This window comes from Ovis aries, chromosome 23, assembly GCF_016772045.2.
Source record: "Ovis aries strain OAR_USU_Benz2616 breed Rambouillet chromosome 23, ARS-UI_Ramb_v3.0, whole genome shotgun sequence".
Classification (NCBI taxonomy): Eukaryota; Metazoa; Chordata; class Mammalia; order Artiodactyla; family Bovidae; genus Ovis; species Ovis aries.
Window position 1 is genome coordinate 49,374,672 of NC_056076.1, and position 16,532 is coordinate 49,391,203.

Sequence of the window (16,532 nt, forward strand, 5' to 3'; positions counted from 1 at the left end):
TAGGAGAAAAGTTATCTCAGAACTCAAAACTGTAAAGAAAAAATGTACATGGGAATAAGTACACCATTAGAGTACACCTGTTTAGTGCTCAATAACTGCCCAATTAGCCCAGGTCTACTCAATATGCCAGCAAATTTGGAAAAGTTAGCAGGGGCCACAGGACTGGAAAAGGTCAGTTTTCATTCCAATCCCAAAGAAAGGCAATGCCAAAGAATGCTCAAACTACCGCACAATTGCACTCATCTCACATGCTAGTAAAGTAATGCTCAAAATTCTCCAAGCCAGGCTTCAGCAATTCATGAACCGTGAACTTCCAGATGTTCAAGCTGGTTTTAGAAAAGGCAGAGGAACACAGAGATCAAATTGCCAACATCCGCTGGATCATGGAAAAAGCAAGAGAGTTCCAGAAAAACATCTCTTTCTGCTTTCTTGACTATGCCAAAGCCTTTGACTGTGTGGATCACAATAAACTGTGGAAAATTCTGAAAGAGATGAGAATACAGACCACCTGACCTGCCTCTTGAGAAACCTATATGCAGGTCAGGAAGTAACAGTTAGAACTGGACATGGAACAACAGACTGGTTCCAAATAGGAAAAGGAGTACATCAAGGCTGTATATTGTCACCTGCTTACTCAACTTATATGCAGAGCACATCATGAGAAACGCTGGGCTGGTAGAAGCACAAGCTGGAATCAAGATTACCAGGAGAAATATCAATCACCTCAGATATGCAGATAATACCACCCTTATGGCAGAAAGTGAAGAGGAGCTAAAAGCCTCTTGATGAAAGTGAAAGGGGAGAGCGAAAAAGTTGGCTTAAAGCTCAACATTCAGAAAACGAAGATCATGGCATCTGGTCCCATCACTTCATGGGAAATAGATGGGGAAACAGTGGAAACAGTGTCAGACTTTATTTTTGGGGGCTCCAAAATCACTGCAGATGGTGACTGCAGCCATGAAATTAAAAGACACTTACTCCTTGGAAGAAAAGTTATGACCAACCTAGATAGCATATTCAAAAGCAGAGACATTACTTTGCCGACTAAGGTCCGTCTAGTCAAGACTATGGTTTTCCAGTGGTCATGTATGGATGTGAAAGTTGGACCGTGAAGGCGGCTGAGTGCCGAAGAATTGATGCTTTTGAATTGTGGTGTTGGAGAAGACTCTTGAGAGTCCCTTGGACTGCAAGGAGATCCAACCAGTCCATTCCGAAGGAGATCAGGCCTGGGATTTCTTTCGAGGGAATGATGCTAAAGCTGAAACTCCAATACTTTGGCCACCTCATGTGAACAGTTGACTCACTGGAAAAGACTGTGATGCTGGGAGGGATTGGGGGCAGGAGGAGAAGGGGACGACTGAGGATGAGATTGCTGGATAGTATCACTGACTCGATGGACATGAGTCTGAGTGAACTCTGGGATTTGGTGATGGACAGGGAGGTCTGGCGTGCTGCAATTCATGGGATCGCAAAGAGTCGGACATGACTGAACTGAACTGAACTGATCTACTGGGTATGTGTTCTTGTCACACCTTGAGAGCAGACCCAAGTAACTGCATAATCTTTTCATTATGATAAAATGTGTAGCACCTTGCTAATCCAAGTGTGGTTCATGGACTAGCTGCAACCAGCATTTACCTGGGAGCTTGTTGGAAGTGCAGAATCCCATGGCCACCCTACACTACTGAAGTTGACAGTGCTTCTCAAAGTTCAACATGCATTTAAATCACACAGCATTCTCATTACAGCTTATATTCTGATTCCACATGTGTGGAGTGATTCCGCATCTGTGACAGTCTCCCAGGTGATGCCCACTGCTGCTGGGTGGAGAACTCCACTAATGAGTACCAAGGAGCAACTAAGTTAGGGCAGGTTTTGCCCAGCTTTCATAATCTAGAATAGGCATGGGATTAGATATCGTTAGAGTTTCACTCTGAATCAAAAATTTCCTACTTTTAAGCTTTGGGTTTAGCTTAAACGTCCCAGAAGATTCCACATGCCTCAGAGCAATTGAGCCTGCACATTGCAGCTCCTGACGCGGCATGCTGCAACTACTGAAGCCCACGCCCCTAAAGCCTGTGCTCTGGAGCTTCAGGAGCCAGAGTAAGAACAGGGGATATCTGACAGGAAGGCAGAAAGGCATGTGGAACTAGACTATAAAAAGTGACTAGGTTCAAAGCTCAACTCCACCACTTGACTAGCTGTGTGACACCTGTCAACTTCTTTAACCTCTCTGTACCTCAGTTTCTTCACCTGTAAAATTCAGATAATGATAATACTTTGTAGAAAACTAATTTGACTCTAGAGTTTGAATCTGTTAACTAAAATGACTGTGTGAAAAAGGAATTCTCTGTGTCCACAGGAGTTCAAGCAAAGTCTAGGTAATACTCAGATAATGATAATAATCTCACTAAAATGCCTATTCCCATTGGGAATACCCAATGGATGCTCAAGGTCCAATAACCAATGTACTGAAAACACAGAGGACAGAGACATGTTAACATCTATGAAGATGCAATCAACAAAATCTCACTGTGGAAAACTCTACTATTTACTTTCTTCAATAAGAAAAAATTGGGGGGGGGGGTGGGGGAGGGAAAGAAATTCAGGAGGAATTAGCTATGAAAAAGAATTGTAAAGACACATTAACTAATAATAACGTGTGTACTTTATTTGGCTCCTGATTCAAACAAACTGAGACAAATAGAAATCTGAAGAGTCACTGGATGTTTTATGATACTAAAAATTTGTTTTTAGTAGATAATGGTATTTTTTTCCTTTAAAAAATCATTACTATGAGATACATACCACAATATCTATGGATGAAAAATATAATGCTTAAGGTTTGTGCCAAATTAATTATGTGAGGATATGTTTTTGGATTCATATATACTTTTTTTATTTGTGCACTTTTCTACACATGTTTATATGCCAATAAATGAGTGAGAGATACAGATGATGCTTTCAAAGTGTGGTGCTGGAGAAGACTCATGGAAGTCCTCTGGACAGCAAGATCAAACCAGTCAATCTTCAGGGAGATCAACCCTGAATATTCACTGGAAGGACTGATGCTGAAGCTCCAGTATTTCAGTTATCTGATATGAATAGATGACTCACTGGAAAAGTCCCTGATGCTGGGAAAGATCAAGGGCAGAAGGGGAAGAGGGCATCAGCGGATGAGATGGTTGGATGGCATCACTGATGCAATGAACACAAACTTGGGCAAACTCCAGGAGATGGTGAGGGACAGGGAGGCCTGGCATGCTGCAGTCCACATGCTGCGGAGTCGGACAAGACTAGGCAACCGAACAACAGATGAAACAAGACTGGCCACGAGTTGAAAATGACTGGAACTAAGAGATGAACATATGGGAGGTCATTATATTATTCTCTGTCTGCTTTTGTATGGGTGTGAAATTTTTTTTAATAAGGAATTAAAAACAAAACACCCATGAAGAAATACACAAAAATCAATGCTCATGAAAAATGCTGAATGAGGACAGTCCTTTTCCACCCCAACAAACAGGAAACCCTTTAACAAAACACAAATCCTATAGAACTGAACAAAAGTTTTATTTGTTGGATCATTAGCAGGCCTAACTGCTAAAAGTACTTTTGTCTACTCCAACCAGAACACTCAATGCCAATCATCTCACCTGATACTTCGCTAAACAGATTCAAAGGTAACAAGTCCCAAAAAAACAACTGGTAAGAAGCAAACAAGGTGAACACAGAGCAATCTTCACCTCCTTACATAAAACAACTGACTTGGCTCTCACAGCACTATCCTAACAGGTAAGAACTAGGGGGAAACAGACAGGAGTGCACTTAAAATTCACTATGAGGTAAAGAAATTTGTCTTGGACCCAGAGTGCCTCATGTGTAGATTCAGGGGATAAATAATAAAGATGAATACAAAAAGCCCAATAAAAATAATGGCCACAAACATCCCCAAATTGATAAAAACATTAATCTATGTATCTAAGTAAAATCCCAAATAGAATAAAGAATAAATTTCAAAATTTTGTAAAAGTTAAGGCAAAATCTTGACAGCAATTAGCAACCAAAAAAATGACTTATTTACAAGGGAACAACAATACAATTAAACAGCAGACTTTCCATCTGAAAAGAGGCCAAAAGGCAATGGAATAACCTAGTCATAGGGACGAGAGAAAATAAATGCCAACCAAGAACTCTGTATCTAGAAAAACTGTCCTTCAAAATGAAAGCAACAGAGAACAGGGGACACAACTTTACAGTGGAGAAAATGGACAAACACAACACTGGCCACATAATGAAGGTCAACATCATCAGTGAAACTCATGCATGTACCCCTGATATGATGTGTTGAGATCAGCACATCACCTCTGTGATGCCTACAAACCCGTAACTCCCATCTAGCCATGAGAATAACATCAAACAAATAGAGGGACATTCTGGAAATACTCTACCAGCATTTCTCAAAACTCTTAAAAGTCATTAAAAATGAGGAAAGTCTGAGACCAGAGAAGGTTACAGAGACTTGATGACTAAATGCAATGTAGCATCTTGAAAAAGAAAAAGGACATGTGGGAAAACCAGTAAAATCTGAATAAAGGGTCAAGATTAGATAACAGTAATATACCAGTGTTAACTCTTTAGTTGGGACAAATATGCCATATAAATATAAGTTGTTGACAATAGAGGAAACTGATGAGGGTTATATGGGAACTCTCTACATGGTTTTGCAACTTTTCTATAAATCTAAAGCCATTCTAAAATTTAACTTTCATTTTAGAAATCTCAATAGATGGTTTAACAGAAAAAAAGATTAGTAAACTAAGGACAGATTAATAGAAAATATCCTATGGAAGGTCAGAGAGGAAAAAAAAAGAAAAATACAAAAAAAAAAAAAAAAAAAAAAGAGCCTAACAAATATATGGGACATAGTGAAAATGTTAACGGAAGTATAACAGAGACCCTTGAAGGAGAGAAAAGACAGAACAGGACAGAAATAATGTATTAATATAAACCAATAATGGCTGAGAATTTTCCAAAATTGATGGAAGACATCAAACCACAGATCTAACAAGCAGGGAGGGAGGGAGGAAAGAGGAGGAAGGAAAAAAGTATGAAGGAAAGAAAAAAGGAAGGAAAAATACTCCTGAGCATATTCTAAGATGCTGAAAACCAAAGGATTAAAAAAAAAACACAGAAGTATCCAGAAGGAAAAACCTCCATTTTTTTTTTCCAAAAGAACAACACTAACACTGACAGCTTTAATCTCAACAAAATGAGAACAACCAGAAAAATAACAGAATGGTGTCCTTAGAGTATGGAAAGAATTACCGCCAAACTAGAATTCTACACCCAGCACACCTATCTTCCAGAAGTAAAGGAAAAATGAAAACATTTTCAGACCAAAAAATAAAAGAGAATTGTCATATACCCACAAAACCCTTAAATAAATCTATATGCATTTATATCTATTGACATGAAAAGAAGCTCCTGAGTACTGCTAAGTGAAAATAACATATAAATAATATCACTTACATAAAACTGTGCATATAAATCAATACACACAGAATACTCTGCTAAGATTTTGATCTTATCACAAAAGATTAGCAGTGATTTTTCTTTTTGCTATTCTCCAAAGTGGTTTTAAATACAGAATGACATACTTAAATATATAACACCAAGTGAAAAACACAGATTGAAATAATTATATGTGTGTATTTAATACATATGTAAACGTATATCCAAAGAAGAAATAACAGAAGGCAAAATATTAACAACAGCTTTGTGAAGGTTGTGGAATATGAGCAAATACTACCTTTTTTACATTTTAGTACGCTCTCCACATTGTATTAATAAGTATTATTCCCAATTTTAAAATGCTATTTTTGTAAAAACTCCAAGGTCACTTAAAAACTATATCATAATAACTTCACTGATATCACTGTTATACAAGATTAATTTTCAGCAAACTGTCACATAGGTTTTTGAAAGTCAGCTCTATTTAGTACAAAATTCTCAAAATCTATGGTTATAACTAAAGAAAAAATTCAAGGCAACTATTATAATAACACCTCTATCATTACCAACATAATTTGTTTTTAAAAGTAAAAATATTTCATCAAAGACTATTTTTGGCAGAGCAAGTTAAATGGGAGTTAGCTTACATGGAGCATATCCATAAGCTTGATTTAAAAACAAGCTTGTCATCACTCATTAAGCTCTTGTACACCACTTGTTTCACAGATATACTCTCTCTAATTTTCAAAGCAAATGTAAGTGAAATGTTAAGTATAATTATCCGCATTTTTTAAGGCATACATTTCTTTCCAATTGTTACCAATTGGACAGTAAAGTATTTGAGAAGTGAGGTCCAAAAAAGGTAACATTTATTGACAGAAATAATGAATAATGACAAATGTTAGGCAGTGTACTGGATATTTCATGTTATCTGACTTTTCCTTGCAAAAATTCTGCAATTTAGATTAAGAAATTAAAGCTCAGCTAATAATTAAGTAGCAGAGCTATAATTAAGACCATAAAATAATTCCAGAGCTCAGGCACTTTATCATTAACACAAGGTTGTTATTACTAATTTGAAGAGCTTCCGAATATATTTTCCTATTAATGAGTAATAATTATTCTAGTTAACATAACCAACAACAGCATCTTTTGCAACTGGCAAAGGATGAATGATCCTATATTCTCTAGGAACTATACGTGTAACTACAAAACAAACAATATTGGGGGCTTTTCTCAGTATTTCAAAATTTGCAAAAAGAACAAGCTCTATGTCTTAGCAGAGTCCATTACCATGCCTGCAAACTATGCAACCATGCGTCTCACTGCTGTTAACTGAATGGTACCCTCTAGTGGCATCAATGAGCACCAAGAATAATTAGTACGATTATAATTATCATCATCAAAAATATATCACTTCATCAATTCAATTCATATTGCAGTAACAAAATTTGTTAACAGAAATTTTAAAATAACTGCCTCACATTACACACACACACACTCACACACACACACACACACTCATTTTTCCTCCTTACCTAAAGACCTGCAGACTGAAATGGTTGCCTCCTCTAGGAGCTTCAACTCAGTACTGGAGAAAGAGAAGAAAGGTAATTAGTAACTATAACACTAATCATGTTCCTAACTATAACACTAATCATAATCTGGCTGCAATGCAGGAGACTCCAGTTCAATTCCTGGATCAGGAAGATCCCCTGGAGAAGGGAAAGGCTACCCACTCCAGTACTCTGGCCTGGAGAATTTCATGGATTGTATAGTCCATGGGGTCGCAAAGAGTTGGATATGACTGAGTAACTTTCACTTTCAATCATGTTCATACTAACCAGTTAAAGGAATATATAAAAATAAACATAATAAAAACTCAGAAGGAAAACATGGTGTACATTGGTAAACAGTAACATCAGCAAAATAAAACTTCTATTCTCAATGTAATTAGAAAATTTACTATAATTCTCAACATGAAACGCCTAAAAAAAAAGCAACTGGGGCACGTTGCCTTTTAGGTATGTAAGCAGAGAGGAGAGGCGGGACTGGAGGGACTTATAGAAAAATTCAAGAAAGGTATTTCCAAACGCAGAGCACAAGGCAGGAGACTCATCTGCCCAGCTTCAAGGTAAGTACTTATCATAAGATTAAACTTCTTTAGATAAATGCCATTATTTTTTATAATACTTTCAAACAGTTCAACAACACTGAAAAAGAAACAAGAGACAAAACACATGTATAAACTCCAATAATTTATAAATATACAGAAAAACTGAGGCAGACGCAGACTGACAAAGACAGGAGGCATAGACAGAGACAGACATAAACCTCTTAGATTTAAAAAGTAGGGAAGCTTAAAAAATAAATAAATAAAAAGTAGGGAAGCTTCATGACAGTGGATTCAGCAGTGGTTTCTTACATATGACACCAAAAACACACGCATCAAAAGAAAACAAATGGGCTACATCAAAATTAAAAACTTTTGCATATCAAGGAATACTATCAACAGAGTGAAAAGTCAACCCAACCAAATGAGAGAAAGTATTTGCAAATCATATAGCTGATAAGGCATTAATATCCAAAATACATTTCTAAAAAACTCTGACTCTACAAAAACAAAAAAAGCAATTTAAATATCTGCAAAGGATTCAGATTTTGCAGACTTTATGTTTCCAAAGACATAAAAATAGCCAACAGGTGTAAGAAAAAAGATGTTCACTATCACTAGTCATTTAGAGAAATGCGAATCAAAACCACAATGAATACTATTTCACATCCATTAAGGCTGAGTTATTTTTTTAAAAGAGAAGGAAAAGAAAAGAAAATGAAAGAAGTGTTGGAGGGTATGTAGAGAAGCTGGGACCTTTGTGTACTGCTGATGGTTATGCCAAATGGAGCAAGTACTGTGAAAAACAGTATGCCAATTTTTCAAAAAATCAAAAACAGAACTACCATATGATCCAGCAGTTCCACTTCTGGGTATACATACATCCAAAAGGATTAAAGGCATGGAGTCGGAGAGATACTTGTACACTAATACACAGCAGCACTATTCACGACAGCCAAAAGGTAGAAGCAACAAAATGTCCACCAAAGGATGAATGATGGCACAAAATATGGTACAGGTATATAATGGAATATTATTCGGCCTTAAAAAGGAAAATCCTGACACACACTACAGCATGGATGTACACTGAAGACATTACAGTAAGTGAAATAAGCCAGTCACAAAAAGACAAATATTGTATGACTCCACATATATAAGGTTCCTAGAGTAGGCAGCCCATAGAGACGAAGCAGAAAGGTGGTTGCTGCTGGTGTGTTTGGGAACAGTGAGGTGGGGAGCAGGGAGATGGCAAGCTAGTATGTGGAGAGTATGGAGTTTCAGCTAGGGAATATGAAAAAGTTCCCAAGATGGATAGTGGAGATAATTAAACAACAATGTGAAGGTACTTATATCACAGAAGTGAACACTTAGAAATGGTTAAAATGATACATTTTATGTTGTATGTATTCTGCCACAATTAAAACAAAGTGCATTCCAATTCAACTACTTACTAGCCTTGTAAACTTAGGATCATTTAACTTTTAGCTTTCTCATACATAAAACAGAAATTATTTTTAAAAAAAAAGTACCTGCTTCAAAAGGTGTTATTATTAAATTATGTAATATAGCACTTAGAACCGTGCCTGGCATAAAGTAAAATCTCAATGATAGCTACTACTGTTGCCAAAATGCAGTACTTTTTTCCCTGATAATAAATAAAAATAATGCTTTCAGTTTGTGTAATGTAAAAACTTTGAAGTTTTTCAAAGCCCTTTCAAGTTTATTAGCATATGAAAACCTCTTCTAATGAGGACAGTTAAAAACCCTATTTTAATAGATAAGCAAACAGAGGCTTCCAAGGAGTTTAAGTAACATTCCAGGAATCAGTAGTCTAGGAAGAACAAGAACCAGCCCTTAACAGCCTGGTGACTGGTTTGAAAATGTTCTCTTCTGCCCATACACATGGCACACCGCGAATGCTCCACACGGGCAACTCTTTCAGGGCGAGCTGAAAAATCCCTACCTCCTAGGGTGCTCTGCTGTTGCTGCTGAAGCATATTTTGAAAAGAACAATCCATAAGTACTGACGCCTTTGACAAGAAAATTTTAGAGAAACTATGAAAGAAAATGAGTTACTTTAACTGTTTTAGAACTATGCTGTCCAATATGGTAACCACTAGTTACACGTAGTGACTGACCGCTTGAAATATGACCAGTCCAAACCAAGATGCACTGGTATACAAAATACATACCGGATTTCAAAAATTGTTAAAAAAAAAAAAAAAGAAAAAGAAAAAAGAAAATACTTCATTATTAGTCCTTATGTTCATGAAATTGTAACTTTGGGGATATGTTGAGCCAAATAAAATATACTTTCAAAATGAATTTCACCTGTTTCATTTTACATTTTTAATGTGGCCACTAGAAAACTTCACATACATGTCAGTCTAACCTTTTATATCTATTAAAGCTACTCCAGAACTTGTCTCCCAGCAACTGAAGTCAGTATCATGCATAAGAAGTGTTGTACATACACACAAAGCTACTAACTACTAGCAGTAGAACTAACTACGTCAATGAATATGCTATTACCTTAAGAATCTCAAGAAAAGAAAGAAAGTGAAGTCGCTCAGTCATGTCTGACTCTTTGAGACCCTGTGGACTGTAGCCCACCAGGCTTCTCCGTCCGTGGGGTTCTCCAGGCAATAATGTTGGAGTGGGTTGCCATCTCCTTCTCCAAGGGATCTTCCCGACCCAGGGATTGAACCCGGGTGTCCTGCATTGCAGGCAGATGCTTTACCCTCTGAACCACCAGGGAAGCCCCACATTATATTCATATTCAAAGATAAATATTTTTTCAAAGTAAATCTTTAAAGTTTCTTCAAAGATTGAAAAACTTTTAGCCAAAATTACCTAGAAATGATTGTACAGTCAACTGTTCATACGTCCCTGGTCTTTATCCCCGCATTAGGTATTTCTGGAGTGTCTGCCCACCACACATTATCTGTCTGCTGTCCTCCCTTCCCTTTCTTCTACAGTCCCACCAACTTACTCCTCAGGGGTGAGCAGAGGCAGACAGGCTTGTTCAGCCTGACCCCACTCCCTGGCCATAGCTGACTGGATCAGAGTCTAAGCTATGCCAGAGTCGTAGGGAATTTGGAATTGAGATGGAAAGACAGGTTATCCACATGGCTGGAAATGGGCTGCCAAGCTGAGGGTTACAGGGAGCCATCCTCTATCCACGGAGTGGCAGAGATAAACAAAAAAGACACTCAGGATTCCCTCTGGCCTTCTAATTCTTGAGACCAGTTCTTCCTGAAGCCTAGCTGTGTTTCCGGGGTTCTACGAAACAGCCCTGTCTCCTCATCACATAAGCCCCTTCCTTTTACTGACATACGCTAAATCAAATTGATTTTTGCTAAAAAGCGAAAGACTTCTAATTAATAAATCACTGTGGTCAGATTTAATAATACACATTAGTAGTTGGCAAGAAGTAGGAACTATGAATTACTCAGTTTATGGGTTACTTGGGCAAAAAATAAAAATAAAGAGGTATAAAATGCAAAAGACTGTAAAGAGTTTTACGAGGTTAATAACTAGACCACATGTATAAAATCTGTTTCACTGGTACGTCTACTTTCTTCAGTCAATAATACTCTCTTAAAACCAGCTGGAACCAAGAGCTTCAATTATACACATGTAGCTATAACCTTCAAAAGCTTCAGAATTTACTTGTTCAACAAACACTGCCTGGGTGCCCAGGACATGCCGGGCTCTGTGAAATATGCTGTCTCTGCCTCCAGGCTACACACTGGAGTGAAGAAACAGACTCTTTGGTGCAGAGGAAGTACAGAGATCAAACCCAGCCCTACGCATGAGCTTCCGGGAGGTGCACCCAACCCACCCTATGAGCAGTCAAGAAAGGCATCCCGGAAGAGGTAACCATCCCGAAGGAGGAAGAGAAGGCAGCTGGGCAGACAAAAAGGCAAGGCTTTCAAGACACAAGGAATGTGTATGCAAAGGCATGGCAGCCACAGAAGCCTGGCAGATTTTGGGAAGCAGAGGTTAGTCAACACTGGAGAACAGTAAACTAACTACAAGTCTGGAGAAATATACCAGATGGCTGGAGCACAGAGTTCAGTTTCTCAACTTACACTCAACAGAAAGGTATTGAGTGTTTCCAAAACAAAAACCAAAACAAGGTTCTGGTTTCTTTTGAATACAGTATAAGCCTGAAAAAAGAATTAATTCCAACATGTATCAGTGAGGATGGTTTGGACACCATTTCCTCCAGGGAACCATCTCCGGTCACCTAAGCCCTGGTAAGAAGCCTGGTTTCTATCCCAAAAGTACTCAATCATGAAACTGAGAACCCTGTAGCAAGACAAACCATTTATCTATTTATGTCCCCCACTAGACAGGGGGCTCCTGGCTCATCAACACATTCCCAGCCTAGTACAAATCAGGCACTTAATAAAAATGCACCGAATCAATGAAGGCCTTTTGTCAGACACTTAAGAGGACAAAACTGATTTCTTCCCCTCCCTCAGGAAACACTTCACATCCTCTAGATTTCAAGGCAATGTCCATCCCCAAGTTTAATTTTTTATTAAAATATTTTTAAAGACACCTTTGTTGTTGTTGTTCAGACACTAATTCAGGTCCAATCTTTGCGACTCCACGGACTGCAGCATGCCAGGCTTCCTTGTCCTTCACTATCTCCCAGATTTGCTCAAACTCATGTCCACTGAGTTGGTGATACCATTCTATCATCTCATCCTGTTGTCTTTTCTCCTCCTGCCTTCAGTCTTTCCCACCATCATGGTCTTTTCTGATGAGGTGACTGTTCCCACCAGGTGGCCAAAGTATTGGAGCTTCAGCTTCAACATGAGTCCTTCCAATGACTATTCAGGGTTGATTTCCTTTAGGATTGACTGGTTTGGTCTCCTTGCAGTGGTAGAGACCCTCAAGAGTCTTCTCCAGCACAATTCAAAACCAGATTTGTTTCCAAATGTAAAATAATATACCTTTTTGAAGCAGGCTGATTTCTTGGTCACCCAAGGAATTATTCCACCTTTGTTGGAAAGCTCTGTCTGGTGGTGAGCCAGCCAGCACTGCCATTCTGCGATTAGGCCCCTAGGGCATGGGTCCCCTACTGATGGCCACAATCCAACACAGCTCATACCCAGCCACCATACCTCCTCAAAAATCACCACCACAGGTCAGAGTGTCTTGAATGTCCAGACTATAAGCTCTGTGAGAAGAGGGAAAGTGTCTCATTCACCCATGCCTCCCCCCACCACACCTGATACAGTGGCTCAGCCAGAAGAAAAACACATGACAGTTACCTATGAAATTAAGGATTTACAGAGCTCTGTTTGTTGCATTTTCTGCACTCTGAACTGTTATTTCTACAAAAGAAACCAGCCAGGGACACCCTTGCCAAAAGCAACACACTGTTATAATAGAATTCCTTTCCTCCCATCCTCCAAAATTTTAAACTTCTTGGAACATTTTAAGAATAATCTTCTTTCCCATTTGCTTGATTTACAGCTAAAAAGGGGTGGTAAGCAACTGGGGTGGCTGGTAACTGCTGCCGCGTGTTACAGGCATCTATGCACAGTACCGTTGAGTTAAACAAATGAGCTCAGATGTTCTGGCAGCAGGCAACTAACAAATCATCATTTGCAGTAAATAAAAGTAAAACTCAACTGCAAAATATGCCTGTTTCCAAGACAATTACAATTAGAAACTGAATACTGTTTCTGAAAGCAACAAAGCTTCTGGGGCACCAGAAGCATACAATAGAGGGGCAAAGAAGGAGCAGTCAAATATTCACACCAATACAGATTAAATAAATTAACACCACAGAGGTCTTCAAACTTCCTGTATACATTAACTCCACAACAAGGTCCATCTGAAACGTCATTAATGGGAGATTAGGAATAAATACTGAAAACTAGTCACCTCAAGCAAACATTTGCTAAGGGAACTAAACTCTAATAGATAAACAATCCTATTAATCCGAGGATCAGGTGTGGCTCTGTCCGAAGCAATCCCTGTATGTGAGAGCAGACCAGGCTCCTCCTCCTCAGAGCACTATCACTCCTGCAGCAACCAAACCAGATGGATTCACAGAACAGGAATCTCAGTTTTACAGGTGACATCCCAGTGGACAACAGGACCGATGGAGCCGAACAGCCATGCTCGAGAATCTGTCATGCACATGGGAGTATCTGAAACTGGTCTAGGGCTTTGTCCTGTTTTAAGAACCTCCATTGGCTTTCCTGAAGATAATTCAGCAAGGGAATGATTATCAAGATTTTCACAACTTCAGGGAAGTTCTTTAAACATTACCACAGCCATTTCTGGGCTATATAGTAAGTCTATCCCCTTCTCTGCTCTGATTTCATGAAGAGACTATCCCTCGGGAGAGAACTGTCATCAACACCAACCTCTCATTCTCTACTGGCTCCAGTGAGAGTTTCCACAAAAGGCCCCACTGAGTATCAGTAACACGGCTGGACGACTTCTAAGTTATGTCTCAAATAATCAATGTCATCTCTGCCACCTCTGCTGAGTGCACCAACATTCACCATGAGAAAGCCAAGTAAGTGGGGAGAGTAGGTAGCAGAGAAGACTTGCAAGGTTAAAAAAAAAAAAAAAGCAAAAGAGAGAAGAACTTTAATGCCACCTTAAGGACTTTGGATTTTATCCTACATAAACTAGGAAACCAATAAACAGATATTAAAAAATATACACTAACAGACCTCTTAATAGCACCAGCAAGGTGCTTCAGGTATACAATGGTTAAACATCTTCAATCATCCTCAGATTTTTAGCAAAAGACAAAAAGATAATGTGACCAGCATCAACAATAATAATAGTGTCCCTAGAGATACATACAATAAAGCCTAACCGTGTGCTCACCCAACAACCACTATGACTGACCAGTGTTGCCCACTGTTGGGCCAGTAAACTTAGATAAACCACTAACTGTTAGTAGAGCAGAACTCAGTCAAGTACATTATCTTTAAAAATTCTAGTTTAATTCCACTAAAATAATACATCAAACTGGAACACTAGGAAGAAATAGCAATGGAAATAATACGGATGTCTCTATAGCCACTAGATTCACAGGCTGGTCACTTTCAATTCTTATACCCCAAGTGTGCCACCTCTCAATTTAACCATTACCATCAATTAACAAACTCATTCTGGCACAATAGATTTCCAACCATTCCCATTACTGAAGCCAACATTTGCTCCCATATAATGAAAAATTCCAAAGCCACATATTTCAACTCCAGCTTCCTCATTCCAATTGGTAGGACTGGCCAAGATACTTAATTTGAGCATCTCAGTTTCCTCACATGTAAATGAAGGTAAGAATGTGACTGTCTGATAGGATAGTTGTGAGGGCTACACTAAGATGTACTCAGAAAGTACAGGTTTTTGTGCAAATATAAGTTTTTATTTTTTTGAGATAAATGCTTAAGAGTGCAATTCACACTACCCAGAAAGTACTCAGCACTCAGCTCCACATACTCAACAATAAATGGAAACAAATCCATGAATGTTAAACTGTCAACTTTGCATTTATTTATTCCTTAATGCATCTTATAACTAATCTACCAATCTTCACCCTTCTCCTCTCTACAGGGCAGAGGGGAAGTAGACAGCATAATGTAGTAAGTTTTGAAGTAGTTCTACATTTTGAAATAGCATCAAAACAGCTATGTCAAACAATGGCAGATGATCTGCTTTGATTTTATTTCCATTAATATGTTACTACAGTAGAATCACAACCCCAGTGGATTACAAAGGAAATCAATATTCCTTATTCACCTAGCAAAACTTCTCAGTATTAAGTGATGTTTAATAAGTGGCAGGAAAGAAACTTAGATCAAGGCAATTTTTCTTTTTTAAAAAGGAAATTGATTTTTATTTGTTACTGCAAAAACGAACTATGCTAAAACCACCACGAGGTAATGCTAGACACCTATCAGAGCTGTTAAAATAATTAACAAGAGTGATAGCATCAAATGCAGGCAAGGATTTAGAGAAACTGGATATCATATACATTACTCATGAGAATGTAAAATGATACAGCCACTATGGACAACAGTTTTGGCAGTCTTGTATAAAACTAAACGTTTACCACATAACCCAGTAATTGTACTCTTAAGTATTTATCTCAAAGTAATAAAAACTTACGTTCACACAAAAACCTGTACAAAAACCTAGACACAAATGTTTATGAAGATTTATTCATAAAAACAAAAAACTGGAAACAATCCAGATGTCCTTCAATAGGTCACTGTTTAAACAAACTATAGGATACATACAACAGAATACTACTTGGCGGGCGGGGGGGGGGGGTTGGGTAGTAAACTATGATATACACAATAAGTTGACAGAACTCAAGGATACCACTGCTGAGTGAAAGAGCCAATCTCAAAATGTTACCTAGTGCATGATTCTAAACAACCTTCCTGAAATAACAAAATTATAGAGACAGAAACCTGAAGAGTGGCTGCCAGGGTTTAGAGATGGGGGAGGCAGAATCAGTGCACGAGCCTCTTTTCTAGGGCAGGAACCGAGATGCAGGAGTAGAGAAAGGCCATGCAGACAAGGGCTGGGGAAAGGAGGGCGGATGAACTGGGAGTTGGGGCTGACATACATATACTACCACATATGAAACAGCTGGCTAGAGGGAACCTGCTGTAAGGCAAAGGAGTTCAGCTCGGCATCCTGTGGTGACCTACAGGGGTGGGATGGGGGTCCCATCAAGAGGGGTGGGATGGGGGTCTTTAGAGGGAAGTCCAAGAGGGAGGGGATATATGTATACATATGGCTGATTCACTTCATTGTACAGCAGAGACTAACACAACACTGCAAAGCATTATTTCCAGTAAAACAAAAATGGGTGTGGCTATGAAGAGAAAGCACAAGGGAGCCCTGC

General features: G+C 38.6%; 1 protein-coding gene across 4 annotated transcripts in view; it reads right to left on the bottom strand.

Moving 5' to 3' along the window:
- Window positions 1-16,532, bottom strand: part of DYM (dymeclin) — a 390,748-nt gene that overhangs the window by 328,812 nt on the left and 45,404 nt on the right. For all 4 annotated transcript variants that reach the window (XM_042239587.2, XM_042239589.2, XM_015103730.4 and 1 more), the window contains one exon: window positions 7,053-7,105. In XM_042239587.2, the coding sequence (XP_042095521.1) occupies window positions 7,053-7,105 (53 nt within the window). The remainder of the gene's footprint in view (window positions 1-7,052; window positions 7,106-16,532) is intronic.